Below are 22159 nucleotides of genomic sequence, written 5' to 3'. Positions count from 1 at the left end.
CAATTCATGGTAACTCATCCTGAGGCTTTCCCTGGAAGGATTAGTGAAGAAAATGCAGAAGTTCAGAAAGGTCTCAGGATTCAAAGTAAACAAGATTAAATCAGAAATGCTAATAGGACAATTCTATAACTGGGTGTCAAAGAGGCCTCACAAATTCATACCCATCAGCAGCTGCCTGAAGGAGAGAAACGATATACACAGCATGACAGGAACCCCTGACATATGAAACATGAGCTCTATCTGTGGGGAACCCATTTTTCTTTCTCCTCCCCTTGCCACCCCCCTGAGGATGTGAAATGAGAACTACTCCTTTTCTTAGACAAAGATCCTGGAGTCACAAGAAGTCTCCAGTAGACAAGCCCCCAATCCAGTCATGCTGAGGGTGGGGAGGGGAAGAGCCCATCAAAAACAGTGATTCCTAGGGATCCCAACTCTAATCTCTGGGGGCTACACAGCATGTATCATACAACTCAGGGATTCTCCCCTACTCTTTGGGCTTTCTAGAAGAATGGACAAAAACAGCCACGAGCCAGAGTGACCCATGCTCTATGAGGGAAGCTGAAATAGTTAACTTCTTTTCTATCAGACCGTTCCTCTAGAGTCAGATTCAATGATGACTATTCCTCATACTATTCCTCAACCTATGGTGTTCCACAAGGGTCTATTCTGTCACCTCTCTTATTTAACATTTTTCTATCTCCTCTTCTCACTATCTCGCAATCACTGGGCTTTACATCTTTTTCCTATGCAGATGATATTCAACTCCTACATCCTTTCAACCCGGAAAAAGATGAAGAAATAAAAACTATCAATAAAAAACTGGAATTAATAAAAGACTGGTTAAGCTGTAAAGCACAGTTACTTACCGTAACAGGTGTTATCCAGGGACAGCAGGCAGATATTCTTGACTGATGGGTGACGGCACCGACGGAGCCCCGGTACGGACAATTTTAGAGTGATCTCACTCTAAGAACTTTTAGAAAGTTCTAGCTCGGCCGCACCGCGCACGCGCGAGTGCCTTCCCGCCCGACAGAGGCGCGCGGTCCCTCAGTTAGTATAAGCCAGCTAAGAAGCCAACCCGGGGAGGTGGGTGGGACGCAAGAATATCTGCCTGCTGTCCCTGGATAACACCTGTTACGGTAAGTAACTGTGCTTTATCCCAGGACAAGCAGGCAGCTATTCTTGACTGATGGGTGACCTCCAAGCTAACAAAAAGAGGGATGGAGGGAAGGTTGGCCATTAGGAAAACAAATTTTGCAAAACAGATTGGCCGAAGTGACCATCCCTTCTGGAGAATGTATCCAGACAATAATGAGATGTAAAAGTGTGAACTGAGGACCAAGTAGCAGCCTTGCAGATTTCCTCAATAGGAGTGGAACGGAGGAAAGCTACAGATGCTGCCATTGCTCTGACTTTATGGGCTGTGACAGAACCTTCCAGTGTCAGTCCGGTCTGAGCATAACAGAATGAAATGCACGCTGCAAGCCAATTAGACAACGTACGTTTAGAAACAGGACGTCCCAATTTATTCGGATCAAAGGACAGAAAGAGTTGGGGAACTGATCTGTGGGGTTTCGTACGCTCCAGATAGTAAGCAAGAGCCCTTTTACAATCCAAAGTATGCAGAGCTTGTTCCCCAGAATGAGAATGAGGTTTTGGAAAGAAAACAGGTAAAACAATGGATTGGTTGAGATGAAATTCAGAAACAACCTTGGGGAGAAACTTTGGATGTGTACGCAGAACCACCTTGTCATGGTGAAAAACCGTAAAAGGTGGATCTGCAACCAGTGCATGAAGCTCACTGACCCTCCTGGCAGAGGTAATGGCAATAAGAAAAAGTACCTTCCAAGTGAGAAATTTGAAAGGAGAGGTAGCTAAAGGTTCAAATGGAGGTTTCATTAAAGCGGAAAGAACCACATTGAGATCCCAGATAACCGGAGGGGCTTTAAGAGGTGGTTTCACATTGAAAAGCCCACGCATGAACCTGGATACCAGGGGATGAGCTGAAAGAAGTTTTCCATGGACTGGCTCATGAAAAGCTGCAATGGCACTGAGGTGGACCCTGATGGAAGAGGACTTCAGGCCAGAATCAGACAAAGAAAGAAGATAATCCAACAACGTCTCCACCGCTAGGGAAGTGGGATCAAGATGATGAAGAAGACACCAGGAAGAAAACCTCGTCCACTTTTGATGGTAACATTGTAGAGTGGCTGGTTTCCTGGAGGCATCCAGAATGGAACGAACGGGCTGAGACAAAAGAGTATCAGTCGAGTTCAGCCCGAGAGATACCAAGCCATCAGGTGTAGAGACTGGAGGTTGGGATGCAGAAGGGTTCCCTGCTGTTGCGTAAGCAGAGAAGGAAACAGAGGAAGAAGAAAAGGTTCCCTGGAACTGAGTTGAAGTAGAAGGGAGAACCAATGTTGCCTGGGCCACCTCGGAGCAATCAGAATCATGGTGGCTCGTTCCCTCTTGAGCTTGAACAAGGTTCTCAACATGAGAGGTAGAGGAGGGAAGGCGTACAGGAACAGATTCGACCAGTCGAGGAGAAAAGCATCTGCTGTGAGACGGTGTGGAGAGTAAAGTCTTGAGCAGAAACGGGGCAGCTGGTGATTGTGAGGAGCTGCAAAGAGGTCTATCTGAGGAGTGCCCCATTGAGTGAAGATAGACTGTAGAGTTACAGGGTCGAGTGTCCACTCGTGAGGCTGGAGAATTCTGCTGAGTTTGTCCGCTAATGAATTCTGTTTCCCCTGAATGTAAATAGCTTTCAGGAAGAGATGATGGTCTATGGCCCAATTCCAGATCTTCTGGGCTTCCTGGCATAAAAGGCGAGAGCCTGTCCCACCCTGTTTGTTGATGTAGTACATCGCAACCTGATTGTCTGTGCACAACAGAAGGACCTGAGGAAAGAGAAGGTGTTGAAAGGCCTTGAGGGCGTAAAACATCGCTCTGAGTTCCAGGAAATTGATTTGATGCTTCTTTTCCTGGGCTGACCAAAGACCCTGAGTCTGGAACTCGTTCAAGTGAGCTCCCCATGCGTACAGAGAGGCGTCGGTGGTGATGACTAGTTGATGAGGAGGCTGATGGAACAGAAGACCTCTGGATAGATTTGAGGATACCAACCACCATTGCAGAGACTGACGAAGAGATGATGTCACAGATATGTGTCGTGAGCAAGAGTCCGACGCTTGGGACCACTGGGTCGCAAGGGTCCATTGAGGAGTGCGCAGGTGAAGACGGGCATGCGGTGTGACATGAACTGTGGATGCCATGTGTCCCAAGAGCACCATCATTTGTCTTGCTGAGATGGACGGCAGAGGAAGTACCTGGTGACATAGAGACTGAAGGGTCTGAAGCCGATTGGATGGCAGGAAAGCTCTCATGAGGAGTGTGTCTAGGATCGCTCCAATGAATTGAAGTCTCTGAGTGGGAATGATATGAGATTTGGGTAGATTGATCTCGAATCCCAGAAGTTGCAGAAACTGGATGGTTTGGTTGGTGGCCAGAAGGACCGCTTGGGCAGAAGTGTCTTTGATCAACCAATCGTCCAGGTAAGGAAATACCTGCAGGTGGTGAGAGCGCAGAAAAGCCGCCACCACAATGAGACATTTGGTGAATACCCTTGGAGATGAGGCAAGACCGAAGGGCAGCACCTTGTACTGGTAATGACAATGATTGATCATGAATCGGAGATATGGTCTTGAGGTTACATTGATCGGTATGTGAGTGTAAGCCTCTTTGAGATCGAGGGAGCATAGCCAGTCGTTTTGATTTAGAAGGGGATAAAGTATGGCTAAAGAAAGCATCTTGAATTTTTCTTTTACTAGATGAATGTTGAGATCGCGAAGGTCCAGGATGGGTCTGAGATCTCCTGTCTTTTTGGGAACTAGAAAGTAACGGGAGTAGAATCCCTGCCCCTTTTGATCTAGAGGAACTTCCTCTATAGCGTTCAGAAGGAGGAGGGATTGGACCTCCTGAATAAGGAGGGCTGATTGAGGACTGTTCAAAGCAGACTCTTTTGGCAGGCTTTGAGGTGGGAGAGTCTGAAAGTTGAGAGAGTAGCCGTGGCGGATGATGTTGAGGACCCATTGGTCCGAAGTGATTACTTCCCACCGGCTGAAGAACAGAGAAAGTCGACCTCCTATTGGTTGAGGCAGGAGAACAGGAACAGGGATACTGGCTATACTGCGGAGAATGAAGTCAAAAGGGCTGTGACTTCTGCTGAGGAGGTTGTTTCGCAGGTTGCTGCTGTTGCTGCTGTCGGGGAGGCTGACGTTGCTGTTGCCTCTGACGTCGAGGTTGTTGAGCAGTGGTAGGCAATGGACGGGCTGTGAAACGGCGTTGATAAGCCGATTGCTGCCTGTATGGTCTTGGTGGAGGAGGCTTCTTTTTATTCTTGAGCAGGGTATCCCAGCGCGTCTCATGAGCCGAGAGCTTTTGGGTGGTAGAGTCCATGGAATCCCCAAAGAGCTCATCCCCTAGGCATGGGGCGTTGGCTAACCGATCTTGATGGTTAACATCAAGCTCGGATACCCGAAGCCAGGCCAAACGGCGCATAGCCACCGACATAGCTGTCGCTCTGGATGTAAGTTCAAAGGTGTCATATATGGACCTAACCATAAACTTACGAAGTTGGAATAGAGACGACAAGCAGGAGTGAAAAGATGGATGTTTTCTTGAAGGAAGATACTTCTCGAAGGAAGCCATGGTGGTAAGGAGATGCTTTAAATAAAAAGAAAAATGAAAAGCATAATTACTAGCTCTATTTGCTAACATAGCGTTTTGGTAGAGCCTCTTACCGAATTTATCCATGGCCCTTCCTTCTCTGCCAGGAGGGACAGATGCATATACACTGGCTCCTGAAGTCTTTTTAAGGGTGGATTCGACAAATAAGGATTCGTGTGGAAGTTGAGGCTTGTCGAACCCAGGAATGGGAATTACCTTGTATAGAGAATCCAGTTTACGTGGGGCCCCTGGAACAGTTAAAGGAGTCTCTAAATTTTTATAGAAAGTTTCCCTCAAGATGTCATGAAGGGGAAGCTTCAAAAATTCCTTTGGAGGCTGATCAAAATCAAGGGCATCCAAAAAAGCTTTAGACTTTTTGGATTCAGCCTCCAAAGGAATGGACAAAGACTCACACATCTCTTTCAAGAAATTGGAGAAAGAGGAAGTGGTCTGTTTGGAGGATGGGTCAGGGAGAGCCGAATCCTCCTCCTCTGAGGAACATTCTCCTTCAGAAAGAAAGGGTTCCTCTGAGTCCCCCCACAGATCAGGGTCTCTGACATGGGAAGAATGGTCCCGAGACTCAGGTGTCGATGTTTGCATGTGTCGGGTTTTGCGTACCGACTTACCCGACCTCATCGATACCGAGTCAGGCGATGTTATCGGTCGCACCGGTGCCGAAGTCTGTACCGATTGATGGTGAGCTGTCGGCTCCGGTGCAAGGACTGGCATCGATACCGATGAAGTTAGGTGAAGCGGTACCGAGACAGTAGAAGCAGGTAAGACAGGTTCGACAACCGGTACCGACACGGGTTGATGTACAACCGGTACCGATGGCTCGGTGCGGACTGGCACCGGAAGGTTCGGTGTCATTATAGCAGGAAGGAGTCGTTCTAATTGCTCCTTAAGCTGCACATGAAGGATGGCCGTAATGCGGTCATCGAGGGATGGCACCGGTACCGCTTTTTTCTTCTGCGGTACCTGCGGTGCCGCTCTACGCCCCGGAGATGAGGAGCCCGATGTCGAGGGACTCACCTCAATAGGGGCGGAGCGCTTCCGCTGGCGTCTAACCGGCGGCAGGACTGGGCTCACTGCACTCGAGGCCGGAAGACGTTCCAGCGGGGAAGGCTTCTTAGCCGGCTTACCTGACTGTTGGGATGCCGGTGTGGAATCACGCGGCGTCGAAGACGAGGGTGCCGACTGAAGCGGTGCCGAAGCCGGAGTCGAAGGAACGGGGTCGGACATCTCGGCACCGAATAACAAACGCTGTTGAATTAAGCGATTTTTTAAAGTTCTTTTCTTTAAAGTAGCACAGCGGGTGCAAGAAGAGGCCTGATGCTCAGGACCCAAACACTGCAAGCACCAGTTGTGTGGGTCCGTGAGAGATATAGGCCTAGCACACCGCTGGCACTTTTTAAAACCCGGTTGAGGGGGCATGAAAGGGAAAACGGCTTCCGCCAAATCGAAGGCCGAGGCTTCGATGGTGGCAGAAGGCCCCGCCGGGGAAAAACCGAAATTGAAGAAAAAAATGTAAGATTGTTTTTTTTTTTTTTTTTTCAAAATAAAAGAAAGGTTAAAGAAATCAAACGTTTACGCGAGCGGGAAGGCAAGTTAAGAAAAAATTTCAACAGCCGTTGAAAACGCGTCTTCTTAGCTCCGCGGAAACTAAGAAACTGAGGGACCGCGCGCCTCTGTCGGGCGGGAAGGCACTCGCGCGTGCGCGGTGCGGCCGAGCTAGAACTTTCTAAAAGTTCTTAGAGTGAGATCACTCTAAAATTGTCCGTACCGGGGCTCCGTCGGTGCCGTCACCCATCAGTCAAGAATAGCTGCCTGCTTGTCCTGGGATAATAAATTGGCACTGAACATTCAAAAATCTAAAACCATGTTTTTTACCTGGAAAGGAAACATAACGCCAATATCACCGTTCATTCTTGATAGTACCCCTCTAGAATCTGTACCTAAGTTGAAAATTCTCGGAGTAGTGGTTGACGTTGACTTATTTCACAGTCACATCAGTGAAATAGTTAAATCTTGCTTCTATAGATTACGTCTTATCCGTTCAATTTCCACATTCCTAGATCCTAAATCTGTCAATATATTAATTCATTCTTTGATCATATCTAAAATTGATTACTGTAACTCTCTTTTAATCAACATAACTCAGAAAGAAAAAAAGACGACTTCAGATAATTCAAAATACGGCAATAAAACTAATTCACAAAGCAAAAAAATATGATCATGTCACACCACTAATGATTAAATCATACTGGCTTCCCATCTCCCATCGAATTAACTTTAAAATTTTATTTTTAGTATTTAAAACACTAATCTTCAACGAACCACAATTTATGTCAAGAATGATTATCCCATACAACGCCCCACGCTCTCTACGATCATCTTTTTCAAACTTACTTACAATTCCCTCCTTGAAAATCATCGGCACAAGAAGAAATGATATATTTTCCGTTATGGCCCCTAAATTGTGGAATTCTCTGCCAAGTTATATTAGAAATGAAAAAGATCTTTCATCTTTTAAAAAATTTTTTAAAACCTTTTTGTTTCAAGACGCTTTTGATGTATAACACGGCATATCTTGGACACCTTACATTTTGTTACGATTATCAAACTCATTAATCCCCTTCCCTCCCCATTGTATCTTTCCTTTTATGTAAATTCCAACAGAAAATGAAATTGTAACTTTTTTCCCTCCTTTCCTCTTCGTTCATGTTTGTCTCTAATTCGATTGCTGAAATGTTAACTGATTCATGTAGTTTGTTCTGTGATTGATTTGTCTAATTGTATGTGAGACCACTATCTAGTGGCTTTTAAATTGTACATCGCTTAGAAAATTTGTATAAGCGATTCATCAAATGTTAATAAAACTTGATCAAGGGAAAGTAACAACATATTGCCCTCAATATGTTGGATCATCATCAAGAAACACTCATGGAAAAAAAAAAAAAAAAAAGATTATACAGCTTTAATATACAGCTTTAATAATCAACTCTTAACCAGCCTAAAAGGCTTTTCTCAGGTTAAATCAGAACAATCATATAAGAACTCTCACTCTTCCACCTCCTCACCTAAGAGTCTTGCAGATTTTTTCACACAATCCTTGCCCTTTCTTGTCCTCAGTATGCTTCTTTGACCTCTGAGCTGATAACTCCTTCCTCTTGTAATCCAGATTCAGTTGTTTCTTCATTCTGCCAATCTTGATCCTCATTCGATTTGACCACCATTGTGCCCTTCTCCTCCACCTAGGATACTATTTGTCCACTGGATCCTATTCTATTTCTTGGGTATAACAATTATTAAGCACAATTTAATTCCTCTGGCAATGCCTTTTGTCAACTGCAGCTTGTACTGTGGAGAAGCACAACGTCTGTGGAAGCATGCATTCTTGTGCCCAAAATTGAAAACATCTAATGCCGATCCTTTCAACGCCTCCAACTACCAGCCTATATCAAACCTCTATTAAATAACCAGATTAGTTGAAAAGCTAGTCTTCCAACAAAGTTCTTAAGCATCCCAAATCACCAGGTTTCAGCATAACAAGGTTTCTATTGCAGCTGTTTAACTCCCTCTTCCACAGAAATGCACTGGGTCGATATCTAAAAGAGGACTATTTTTCTCTAGAACTTATTGTCTTATTTGGCCCCATATTTTTTTAAACTCAGTGTGTCTTTTCAACTTTTCCTCCCCAGGCCAAGTTTGGTTCTGTTCCATTAAGTGTTGGGGAGTTATTTTGCTCCCAAATGCTTTTTGATCCCTGATGTTTAATTCCTTTCAATACTGTTGGGTTGGAAAGAATAGAAAATGATGTATTTGGTAGAAACTTTTGACCTAGCACATACCTTGAACAACGAACTAGGTTTCAGCAATCCTTGTACCATTAAGTTAACCAATGCATACTAGAAAGTTGGGTTTATAATTTTAACATTCTTACCTTAAGAAGATCAATTTCTTTTATGCAATCTGCTCGGGCTTTGGCATCCATTAAGTCAAAGATCTGCATGAACAGGGAAAAAAGTAATCTTATCACTTAAGACAAAATTACACTGTATTTTCAAAACACTTAGGGCTCTTTTTACGAAGCCGCGTTAGCGGCTTTATCGCACGCACCTTTTTTAGCGCGCGCTCACCCCCCGCGCAAGCGAAAAACTACCGCCTGCTCAAGAGGCGGCGGTAGCAGCTACCGCGGCCGGCAAATTAGCGCGCGCTATTACGTGCGTTAAACCACTAACGCGGCTTCGTAAAAGGAGTCCTTAGTAGCCTAATTGCTAAGTTGTGGCACTAAAATAACAGGTGCTATTGGCTATTAATATGTTATTTACTGATAACACATTAATTAAAGGCAATATGTATTATTCTCTTGTAACACAGCATTTACACATATGAATTAACAATGAGCTGTACCGCATGCCGATTGGCTCATTATTATGAAAACCAAATAATGCAGCTTATACTAAACTTTGTGGGCTGCGCTATTCCTTTAAAGTGAATTAGATCTTAACAAGTGTAATTAACCTTCTCCCTGGAACATCACCAAGTTAATTAACTAGGCAATGCTCTAGAGCAGGGGTGTCCAACCTTTTGGTTTCACTGGGCCGCATTGGCTGAAAAAAATGTTTCTGGGGCCGCACAAACACTGCAGCAAGACAGAGGAGGGAGCCAGCAAGACGGTAAACACCTGGGGCAGCAAAGGAAAACATTGCATCGCTCTTGACCGGGGCCGTACAAAATACTTCACGGGACCTCATGCGGCTCTTGGGCCGCAGGTTGCACACCACTGCTCTAGAGCACTGGTTCCCAACCTTGTCCTGGAGGACCACCAGGCCAATCGGGTTTTCAGGCTAGCCCTAATGAATATGCATGAGAGAGATTTGCATATAATGGGAGGCATGCAAATCTGTTCCATGCATATTCATTAGGGCTATCCTGAAAACCCGATTGGCCTGGTGGTCCTCCAGGACAGGGTTGGGAACCACTGCTCTAGAGAACAAAATTTAAAGAGACCAGCATATTGTAAAAATCTCCCCCACCCTCAGTTAGTGAAATCTCTTGTGGGCCAGTGGGAAGACCACACTCTTCCACCATTCTCCTGGTCCCTTAAATCAAGAAAAGTCCTGCCTGCCTTATTTAAAAAAATTGCTGCCATATCACTTCCGAAGCCTACCGGCATCTCAGTGTTTTGTTTATGTTTTATTAACATTTGATATCACGCTTAGCATACTACAGACCTAAGTGGTTTACAATAAAATAAAATTAGGTAGTTTGAACTTCCCTGTCTGTTCCTTTTCTATTTTTAAATGGAGTTCTTTGCTTGATGAATGTAAACTATGCATTGTAAACTGCTTGGATCCTTTTAGGCTATTATGCAGTACATAAAGTTTTTAATAAACATAAAGTACCTGAGTAAAAACAATTATTAAAACTGTAAAGATATAACAAAATTCCAAGAATGGTGAGGGAAAGGTACAATTCAAATAATAAAAAAAGAAATAAAAGAAATAAAAAGAATACAATTAAAGTATAGCATCATCAACCTAGCCCTGGACTTCACAGTGGAGTTCTAATGGGGATAAGAACAATTCCCACTCACTTTTGGCATCATTTTCAAAGTATTCCAGCTGCTTATTTGCCCTCAACAAATGAAAATTTCAGCAGCGGAGCTCGAGCCTTGTTAGAAGTCTCACGAAACTGGATGTTTCCTGATTGAGGGTTCTGCATTAGAGGTATGCATAGGGACATAATCTGATCCCCATCCTCACTCATCTCCATTCAATTTGTTCCATTCTTGTGACTAAAATAGCAGTTTTGCATAGAAATGCCTTTAAAAACTATCCCACTAGTAAAGTGTTTCTCAACCTTTTCAAGCCAAGTACCCCCTAAGCCTAACAAATACTAACCGAGTAACCCTGCCCAAGCTCCGCCACAGACCAGTCCAAACTCCACCCCTGACTCCACTCTCATAATAATAGTACTAATTGTAATGCAATTTCTTCCATCCATAATCTTAATACATAATGGTAACCATAAAATTTAAAAAAACACCGAACACACTATACGCAGGCAGATGACTAAGATATGCAATGTCACCTCAGTAATAACTATAGAAAAATAGACACATAATACAAAATATAGACAGCAGATATAAATTCTCAAAACTGACACATTTTGATCCCTAAATTGAAAATAAAATCTTTTCTGCTACCTTTGTTCTCTGGTGATTTCATGAGACTCTGGTTGTACTTCCTTCTGACTGTGCATCCACTATTTCTTTCTTTCTTTCTGCCTCCTGTATGCTTCATCTCCTCCAGACTTCATTCCATTCCCCAACCAACATTTCTCTCTGTCCCTCCATGAGTCCAACTTTTTCTTCTCTCTCCCTGCCTGCCCCCCACACCATTGAAGCCACCATCGTTGCAGATTTCTCCCTGCTCCCCACCACCGAAGTTAACCCTGTTTTCTGACACACTTCATTCACTCCCAAACCTTTTCTTCTTCTCCCCCTGCCTCCCCCCACTGAAGCCACCGCCACAGATTCCTCCCTGTCCCACCCCCAAAGTCAACCATGCTACTTGACCCACTTCATTCCCAACTTTTTCTTCCTCTCCCTGCCTGTCCCCCCCTCCCCCCGCTGAAGCCACCACCACTGATTCCTCCCTGCCCCACCCCCGAAGCCAATCCTCTTACCTAACATGCTCCATTCCTATCCATCCTCTACCCTCCCGCCATCGCCACAGCAGCAGCAACAACAGGGACGGGATAGGCCAGGCGCGTGCAGCGACTGCACACAGCCAGCCCACAAGCCTTCTCCCCACCCCCCACCCCCACCATGCCAATTCTGATGTTGAAGAGAAGGTTCCAGGCCAGCCAAGCAGTGATTGGCTGGCCCGGAACCCTCTCTCTGATGTCAGAATTTACGTCAGGGGGAAGGCTTGTGGGCTGGCTGTGTGTAGTCGCTGCACGCACCCGGCCCATCCTGTCCCTGTTCTTGCTGATGCTATGGTGACGGCAGGGGGGTAGAGGGTGGATGGGAATGGAGCATGTCAGGTGGCAGGGTCGGCTTTGGGGGTGGGGCAGGGAGGAATCGGCGGTGGCTTCGAGGGGGGGTTGCAGGGGCTGGCAGGGAGAGATCCAAGGCGGCGGCCAGCCCATGTACCCACTGGGGTATACATGCCGCAGGTTGAGAAACACTGCACTAGTGCACAGTATCAGTTGCCATAAAATTTAAACATATATAATTGTCAAAGAGGAATTATTTCATGTACTGTATATACTCTAATATAAACCGAGATTTTTGGGCCAAACAATTGGGTCAAAAATGGGGGTCTCGGTTTATATTTGAGCCACTGATATTATGGCTGTCCTCCATTCAACTCCCAATGCCCACCAGGACTGTAATCTTCAACAGCACGATGCCCCCCGCCCCCCACCACTGAACACCGGCATGGTTATCCTTCATATATGCCTCCCACTATGAACCTTGGCATCACTATTGTCCGTGCACATAACCGTCACACACACTCCTCCATGCACGCCCCCCTCCCCGACATCGTGTTTACCATTAATACTGGAAACTGCTACCACTGTCAATGCTGTATTCTGGTGTGGTGCAAGACCTTGAGCATCTGAGCATGCTCAAGGACTGCCTGCTCCCGCCTTTTCTGAGAATCTCGGAGGGAGCAGGAGCTGGCAGGCTTTGAGCATGCGCAGATGCTCAAGATCCTGCATCAGATCAGAATACAGCACTGATGTCAGCAGCAGGTTTCTAGTACTAATGATAAGCATGATGTCAGAAAGGGGAGCGTGCATGGAGGAAGGCAGCAGCGACCATTTGTATGTACAGAGGAAAGCAGCGTCGAGGTTCATCATGGGGGGGGGCGCATGTGCACGTAGGATAGCGGAACTGATGTTCATCACGGGGGGAGGGGGCTTTATGGAGGATAAGCATGCTGGTGTTCAGCAGCAAGTTTCTTCGGTATCAATGGTAAGTACAATACTGGCTGGGGGAAGGCAATATCCAATTTCTAATTCCATGCCAGTATAAATGCCAAAATGGTTTATAATGAAAAGGAACTTGCTTATGAGTAGAAGGACAAAGAGAAAATGGGGTAACATCCAGTACACTTAAATAAAAAAAAAAAATCTTTAAAAGACGTCTAAACTTAGAGGTCCTGTGCTATGAAATACTGAATGACTATCAAAACATTTCAAATCACCATCAAAACAACCCAATTATCCTATTGTTTCCCAGGAAACTGCTATGATGTACAGCAAGATATCTGATTGATTTTTTTTCCAGTATGTTTTAAGTTTTATTAATAGTTTGCTCTTATGTGATCATCCCTCAATGTAAATCAGTGTTTGTAATCCTAGTACATATGGAAAGGGACATCAGATCTTGTTGCCTATTCTCTTAATTAAGAACATAAGAGTTGCCATACTGTGACAGACTGATGGTCTATCAAGCCCAGTATCCTGTTTCCAGCAGTGGCCAATCCAGTCACAATTATCTGGGAAAATCCCTCCCCCCAAAAAATAAAATAGATTTTATGCTGCATAGCTTAGAAAAAAGCAGCATTTAGATATTCCCAAGTTTTTGTAGACTGGCTCACCAGGATCACCTAAATTTCTAATCTCGGTATCCTTTTTTTATTTTATTTTATTTTTTTGGAGAGTGGGAAGTACACCTCGGGTTATATTTGCGTGTATATGGTATTTTTGTAATCCACCTACAGAAAATTTTTCAGGAAAAAACCCAAAACAAAAAATTCACAGTAATATTCTTGCCGTAAAGTCTGTACAAAAGAACTGACTGTCATAAATAAAATGTTTAATAAGGAACTATTATTAATCTTGACTGAGGTTGCTATTCAGCATATCACCAATAACTGGAAAAATTATACTAATCTTAATTATACATTTTGGTGGAATTCGGTATGCCATATTTTTAAGATGGAAAGAGCAATTGCAATACAGAAAGGGAACTATAATAATTTTATAAAGATCTGGGGGCCATTCGAATGATATTGTAAGGAGTAAACATCATTTTTCCTTGGATGAATATATGTACAAATTGGGGGGTGGGAGGGAGTTTTTCTGAAAATTTCACTATATTATGTGTTTATATTATATTTATGATATAATTGATTATAATATTTGAAAGAAGGTGGGTGGGACAGGATATAATTTTTATGTTTGTAGAATTATATGAGAATTATAAGTGTTATTGTTGTTACTAATGATATATTCCTGTACTCTTGCTGTAAGTTTTCAAAATGAATAAAGAATATTAAAAAAATAATAATAATAAGGAACCTGAGGGAGGTGTATATTTTAGTTCAAGTTCAAGTTCATTTGTTCTTAATGAATCGCCTATTTTAAATTACTAGGCGATGTACAATACCATAAAATATATAAATAAAACATTGGTGACTACATACATACAATTTTTGTTATACAATACGACTATCCAATGATACATACATATAAAAAGTAAAAAAAAAAAAAAGTTATTTATAAGTAAAAACATACAAAAGTTAAATATGGGTAAAAACATACAAGAATAGTGAGGATAAATTGGGGGAAATTACAATATTTAAACAGGAAAGAGAGAGAGACATAAAAGGGAAAAAACAAATAGGATGGGAATCTGTATTTGTCAGTTAAAAAATCCTTGATTAAAATATTAAGAGTCGTAGGCATCTTTGAAAAAAAAAGTTTTTAGTGCTTTTTTGAATACAGCTAAATCCTTTAATTCTCTAACAAATTGTGGTAAGAGATTCCATGTCTGGGGGGCCATAATTGAGAACATGTCTTGACGTCGGATACCTATAACTTTCAAAGATGGGACCGAAAGAAGGTTTGAAGAGGTTGAATGAAGTAATCGTGTAGAGTTATAGGGAATTAACCACCTATTAATAAATTGTGGCTCACTAAAATTTATGTCACCTCCTTCACATTAGTCTAGTATCCAAGAAATATACCTGACTGACCAATGTATTTACTCATTTCATTTCTTTAGGGCTTCAGACATGCCAAACATTGTTCGTTAATACTTTCACGAAACAACCAAAACTTTTTATATGGTTGTTTCGTGAAAGTATTAACGAACAACGTTTGGCATGTCTGAAGCCCTAAAGAAATGAAATGAGTAAATACATTGGTCAGTCAGGTATATTTCACTAAAATTTATGGCTTTAAAAACTGAGTAATAATTTAAAAGTGATACGGTGGCTTACCGGAAGCCAATGCGATTTAATTAACAACGGGGTGACATGATCATATTTTTTTGCATTGTAAATTAATTTCACCGCGGTATTCTGTATTAATTGCAGCCTTCTTTTTTCTTTTTGTGTAATATTAATGAGAAGAGAATTACAGTAATCTATTTTTGAGATGATTAAGGAATGGATTAATATGTTAATAGATTCAGGTTGTAAGAACTTTGTAAGTGAGCGGATTAAACGTAATTTATAAAAGCAAATTTTAACAATGTTATTGATATGGTCGTGATAAATAAGTTTATCATCTTCCAGTACTCCTAAAAATTTTATGGAAGTTACCACGTATTGTTAATAGAAATTGGAGAAGTTAATTTTGCATTTCTTTTCCATGAAAAAAGCATTGGTTTTGTTTTTTTGAGATTTAAAACCAATTTGTTAGTGAAAAGCCAATTTTTTATTGAAACCAGTTTATTGTTAATATTTGTAATGTTATCTAAGTTTTTGGGGTATAGAGGATGAATAAGTTGTATGTCATCAGCGTATGCAAAAGCTGTGAACCCTAAGGACTGAGTTAAACTAAGTAACGGAGAGAGAAATATATTAAAGAGAAGAGGAGATAGTATTGAGCCTTGTGGAATGCCATAATTTGAAGAATAAGTTTTGGATTTTTTATCATTAAAGCTGATGACAGAAGAGCGATTCGAAAGAAAAGAAGAGAACCAAGCCAGAACTTGGTCTTTGATTCCAATTGAATCTAGACGATCTAATAATAGGTCATGGTCTATGGTGTCGAAGGCAGCAGTTAGATCTAGGGAAATTAGAATTACCGATTTATGATGGTCAAGAAAATAGTGGATGTTATTAGTCAAACCTATCATAGTGTATTCTGTGCTGTGGAATTTTCGAAACCCAGTTTGATGTGGGTGAAGGACATTGGTTGTTTCAATGAAATCTGAGAGTTGTTCGAATACCAGCCTCTCAGTAAGCTTTGCCATAAAAGGAATATTTGCAATAGGACGGTAATTGGTAATTTCATCTGAAGAAACTTTATGGTCTTTTAAAATTGGAAAAGTTATGGATTTTTTCCATTCCTGAGGAAGAGAGGCCGTTAATAGACTGTTTTGAATTAAAGATAAGATGAAAGGATCTAGACATGAAAAAAAATTTTTGAGATAGAATGGCGGTATTATTTCTTCGCGTGTACCTTTTAGATTAATTTTACGTAGGCTGAGTTCGATATCGTTTATGGTTGAATTTAGAACATTTGGAAGTCGGAATGGAAAAAGAATTATTGTAATCTAAGGGTTGAAAGGAGATACCCGATTGAAAAGTCTTTCGTACAAGCTTTAATTTAGTGGAAAAATAATCCGCAATTTCTTGAGCTGAAAGAGAACATTTTTGAGTGGTGTTATTTTTTGCTAAGGGCGAAATTGACTTCACTAGAGAATATAGAGCTGATGGATTCTTTGCTTCAATGATTATTTTATTATAGTAATTTTTTTTTTGCTTCGTTAATTTTTTGTTTGTAAAGTGATGCGTGTTCTTTGTAGCGTTGTAAATTTCTGGTAGATTTAACTTTTCTCCATTTTCTTTCTAATGATCTTTGTTGTAGTTTCAAATGTGAGAGTTCGTCTGTATACCAAGGGTGTGATAATTTGCGATATGAAATAGTTTTAGTTATTAACGGAGTTTTAGTAGCAACGAGATCTTTTAATGTGGAATCCCAAATTCGTAATTGTTCATCGAAAGAAGAAGCATGAAATGTAGTATTAATAGTATTAAAGATAGTTGTAACATCATCCAATTCGATTTTGGAGAAGTCTCTATATGAAATTGTTTTATGAAAGTTAGATAAAAGGTTTGGAATAAGTTGTTGAGATGTGAATGTACATGATATAAGATGGTGGTCAGACCAGGGTATTGGAAGAATTAGGGGTTCAGAGTATTTGAAAGATGAGATTTTGGGTACAAATATCATATCAAGAGTGTGTTTGGCTGTATGAGTTGGTTGGTGAATAATTGTAGATAGATTAATGGAGTTAGTAAAAGCAAGGATATCCTTTGTGATTGGATTTGTTTGATCATCGAAATGTATATTAAAATCACCTAAGATTAGAGGATGAGTAGATGTTGTGCAATGGTCAAGTAATAAATTTTGCATTGTAGAAATATTATTTGGTCCTATAGGAGGAGGAGTGCCGCAGAGAGTTTGGGAGGCTTTAACATAAGCTGACCTGTTGGGGGCGGAATCTGTCGTGCCGCCGCCATGCGGCGGCAGAGATTAAGAGGAACAACAAAGCTGTTGGGGGCGGAGTCCGGCATCTGAGGAAGGCATTAACATTTTAAATTTTGTGTATCAAAATGTCTTTGAACATGCATATATTGAGCTGATCTGCATAACTTTCTAGCTTACAATCAGCTTTGCAGAAAATTTCACACTGAAGTTCATATTCACCAAATTGTGTGTGAAAAATAGCAAACTGAGTGAAAAAATGCAAACAATATTTGCAGCCTAATACACTGATCTAAATCTAATTTCATAGCGATCTAAATCTAATTTCATAGCGATTCCAGAAAGTACTTCTTCACCGAAAGAGTGATGGATCATTGGAATGGACTCCCACTGCAGGTGATTGAGGTCAGCAGCGTAACGGATTTTAAGAGAAAATGGGATACTCACGTGCAGTGTTCCCTCTAAGCGGGCGGGTGTTGTGAGCAAACTTTTTTCACTGTGAGCTAAAAATATCAGGCGCCAGCAAGTTATGAGCCAAATAAATATGTTGTCAAGGCATCAGGCCAGCTTAAGTTCCAGGCCAGTTATGGAACTGAATTTAAGATTTGTAGGTTCATGGGGACATACTCTAGTCCGTATAGTGTAACAGGAAAATTTACAAAGGGAAACTCTCTAAGGCAGTGTTCTTCAACCTTTTTACACCTATGGACCGGCGGAAATAAAATAATTATTTCGTGGACCGGCAAACTACTAAGACTGAAATTTTTTTTTAAAAACCATCGCCGCCCCGTCCCCGCAAGCTCGGTCCCAAAAACCATCTGATCCCATCCGCACAAGCCTCAAATAGTTATAATTTTATATTGAACATATTTTATTAAAGTATAAAAAGAAACAATATTCTATACAATTGTCATTTTATAAATACAAATAATACAGGGCAAAATCAACAAAACCCCTGTCTCCCCTCTCCTTCACATATATCCCCTCTACTATCAAGAAAACTGAATAAGCCAAATTATTACAGAATGCTACACAAATATCAAGTAACAGAATATCACAGTCACACATGACAGGAATGGTGTTAGGGGAGTGGAACTAGGGCAACTGCCCCCTGGTCAGAGAGAGCCCTAAGCCAGCTGGAAGCTAAAGAAGCACTGCCATCTCTCCTCCTGCCCCCCCCACCCCCCAATTTGGTCTAGCATCCATCATCTTCCTTCTGTTCCCCTCATGGTCTGGCATCTCTATCCTTCCCTCCCCCCTGTGGTTTTTAGCATATCTCTCTTCTCATTTCCTCCACTCAGATCTGATCATTCTCTACTCTCTCTTCCCTTTTCTTCTCTGGTCTTCCTTCTCTATTTTCTGCCTCCATCTAAATTAAATTCTTTCTTACTATTTAGTCCCGTTTCCCTCTTTTCACTGTGTCTACACACAGCTTGTCACCCCTTTCCCTCACCCCTCCATTATCTTACTATTTTCTTCCCCCTTTATTTATCTCCTCCTTCCATCCAGTATGTGTTCTTTCCCCACTTCCATTCAGCATCTGCTCTCCCCTCTCAACTGACATCCATCTGCCTTCTGCTCTCTCTCCCTTCTTCTCACTTCCATCATCTGGTCCCTTCTCTCTCTCTCTCATCTCCTCCATTCCATCATCTGCCCCTTCTCTCTCTCTCTCTCTCTCCCCCCCCCAACTTCCATCATCTGCCCCCCTTCCCCTCACCTTTGTGGGTCACTTTCTTTCCCCTGAGGGTGGCTCATGTCACAGGGGAAGCTTTGGCCGAGCAGAACCGCTTGATTGACAGTGGAACTTACTTGATTGATGTCGATGCTGGGGCCCGTTGCCGTTTGAAGGAAAAAAGGAACCTGTAAAGGCGAGAGGAAGGGAAACCTCCAGGACAGCTGCTTTTTGCCCTCCTTCAGCGGCCCAAGAGTTCAGACCAGCAGCGGCAGCTCTGTATGCTTTTAACTTCGGCACAGAGCTGCCCCTAATCAATAGTTTAGCGCGGTTTCATGAAGCAGCTTCGGGGCCTTTGCTAGGCCGGCCCACATCGCATCATCGAAGCGGGCCGGCATAGCAAAGGCCCCGAAGCTGCCTCATGAAACCGCGCTAAACTATTGATTAGGGGCAGCTCTGTGCCGAAGTTAAAAATATACAGAGCTGCCGCTGCTGGTCTGGAGGTGCGGAGACAAGGCAGGAGGCAAACGCGGTGGAAGGCAGGAGTCCCGGCGAAGGCAGGAGTCCCGGCACAGCGACTGCAACAGGAAGTTGCAAGTCAGCTGACGCCGGCCTTTCGTTGCGGCGGGGACCGAATCCTTCGCGGACCGGCAAGATTTTGTTTGCGGACCGGCATCGGTCCGCCGGTTGAAGAACTGTGCTCTACACTGTGTGCGCTGTGACGAGAAACTTGTGCGCTGCGAGGTAATATTTTGTGCGCAAGCGCACGCCAGCGCAGCTTAGCGGGAACACTGCGGAGTCACGTGGGATCTTTAAGGGAGTGAACTCTGGGGGGAGGCTAATTGGAATGGGCAGACTTGGTGGGCTATAGCCCTTTTCTGCCGTCATTTTCTATGTTTCTACGTTTCTAAAGGCACATATGATTACATAGAAACTATATTTAGAGAGTGAGAGCAGGTATAATGCTAGAAATTCCTCTGAACAAACTTGCCTTTATAAATGTCATTTGAATAGGTAACAGTCAACTTTAGAGCCATGTAAAATAATGTGAAAACAATTACATTAATCAAATTCATTCTTACCTGCACTTTTTTTAGTGCAACCGGTACCCGATCCAGCAGACAAGTTGCTCTGTAAACTTCACTAAACTGTCCACGACCAATTTTCTTCTCAATCTGAAAATTGGCTAATGTATTGTAGCCCATGTCAGGTCGTAAAGCCTTCTGCAATCAAGAAATTAAAAAACTTGGGATTCTGAAACTTACTGTCTTACCATGCAAAGAATTTTATTATCACAGATAAGAACTTCTGAAGCTAGAAGTTAAAGAATAACTTAGGAAATGTAGATATAGCTAAGGATATAAGGACATAAGAACAGCCTTACTGGGTCAGACCAATGGTCCATCTAGTCCTGTAGCCTGTCTTCACAGTAGCCAATCCAGGTCACTAGTACACTGCATCAATAGCATGGGAAATTATAGAAATATCTGATATAATCATGTTTGACTATAGATGAGACAAGAACTTGAAGTTAAAAAGGAGGTGTTTTGGAAACAAAGAAAGGTGCAATCTGGTTTCACTCAAATCAGAGCTGCAAGGACATGATTTGTATATGCTTGCACAAACACAGGCCTTGTGATCAGTGTTCCCCTAACCTATCTATAACAAAATCATCATCTAAGACAGGGATCTCAAAGTCCCTCCTTGAGGGCCGCAATGCTGTCGGGTTTTCAGGATTTCCCCAATGGATATGCATAAGATCTATGTGCATGCACTGCTTTCAATGCATATTCATTGGGGAAATCCTGAAAGCCCAACTGGACTGCGGGATCCCCGATTCAAGAGATCTATTTCTGTCAACAACAGAGATCTTTAAGCCTGCATAGCTTCAGATGAAAATGAATGCATAAGTGAATCTATAGACATGTGACCAATATGCAGAAAGCTATGGCCATCACACAGTGTGAGTGTTTGTTACCATGAATGGGCTAATACCTAAATGCCACTGGGATTCAAAATGTTTCATGTCAATCTGCCTTCCTGTAACTGCAGGAATAGCTCCAAAAACATCAAATTAGTTCTTAACTCTAAAGCTGTTCTTCAAAAGCCAGATTCCTATGTCCATGCAGGTACTAACAGTTCAGTCCTGATGCTACTAAAATCAAAGAGCTTTCACGGCCATAAAGGCCTCCAGATGTCATAAGCTGAAACAACATGCACCAGTTATGAGCCATCATTAACTGATATGGTCCCGAAGCACCACCTGCACTTTTTAAAAACATAGAGGGCTCTTTTTCTCTGCGATACAAAACAGAGAAATAGCCAAAACAAGAATTAAATGGCTCAATGATCAGAAATTCATCTGCACTATTCAATATGCTGATTCCCAGTAGAATCCATGTACACAGCAGAAATCTAAGGAAACAAATGTCAAACTGGCCATAAAAAATAAAAACACAACTAATATAATATGTCTAATGGGGTGAAGAAAAGGAACAACTGAGGCAACCTGATGTGCTTTAAAACTATAAGTATTACTAAATTACTGCAAGAATAAGACATCTGATGGCCTCAACACAGAAGGTGGGGGGGAATAACACACCAAGGTGACCCTGTGCAACAATGAAGGTAGATAAATCCCATGCATGCTACAAATCTCTATAAGATATTGTTATTCTTGTTCCCATAGCAGGTTCCAGTGCATGAAAGCTTTCTCCATGGACAAACAGGACAAAAAGGGTGTTCAGAATTGCAATGGCTGCGCTATACATGTTAAACCCCCATGTTTTTCAGAAGCACAAAAAATAATTTCACTTTTTTGCACTGAGGTTTGCAATGTTTGGTTTAGGGGTAGGTAGTGGAAACAAACAGTGAAGGAATTCAATAGTTTTATATAGTTGCACAGAGTGAGTAGCTGCTAAACCAGTGTGGGCAAACATTTTGGCCTAAGAGCCACGCTGCAAATTGGATGGGGATCAGAGGGGAGGGGTTCACCAACATTTGACAAGTCTAAGCCCCCTTCCTATATACTGTATAACTTCCACAGTATACAGAGCTGGCCCTCTCCATACATATCATTTAGCACACGAGCAGTATCTGAAAATAGAAAACCTACATTCTCACGCTCAAAACCTGAGAAAGAGAGCCAATTCAGTTCCCTGTTAGTCTCACTAGTTCTTCTGCACAACACGTCACTGACATATGTTACTGCTTTCATCTGCAGTTCGAGCACTGCTGGGTCAGGGTCTTCTGTCAGTTCTTCCCATTCCTCTTTATAGCTGTGCCTAGATCTCGCAGCTGAGC

At 42.3% G+C, this 22159-nt stretch overlaps 1 protein-coding gene across 8 annotated transcripts in view; it reads right to left on the bottom strand.

The window, feature by feature from the left end:
• NEK7 (NIMA related kinase 7) overlaps positions 1-22159 on the bottom strand; it is a 155855-nt gene that overhangs the window by 93426 nt on the left and 40270 nt on the right. For 5 of the 8 annotated variants that reach the window (XM_033916734.1, XM_033916735.1, XM_033916738.1 and 2 more), the window contains 2 exons: positions 19939-20079; positions 8666-8728 (listed from right to left, as the gene is read on the bottom strand). In XM_033916734.1, coding sequence (XP_033772625.1) covers positions 8666-8728; positions 19939-20079 — 204 coding nt within the window. The remainder of the gene's footprint in view (positions 1-8665; positions 8729-19938; positions 20080-22159) is intronic. The other 3 variants (XM_033916740.1, XM_033916741.1, XM_033916742.1) reach the window with 1 other exon arrangement.

Source organism: Geotrypetes seraphini, chromosome 12 (genome assembly GCF_902459505.1).
Source record: "Geotrypetes seraphini chromosome 12, aGeoSer1.1, whole genome shotgun sequence".
NCBI lineage: Eukaryota > Metazoa > Chordata > Amphibia > Gymnophiona > Dermophiidae > Geotrypetes > Geotrypetes seraphini.
The sequence above is the reverse complement of the archived record's forward strand: the minus strand, read 5'-3'. Positions and strand labels throughout refer to the sequence as shown.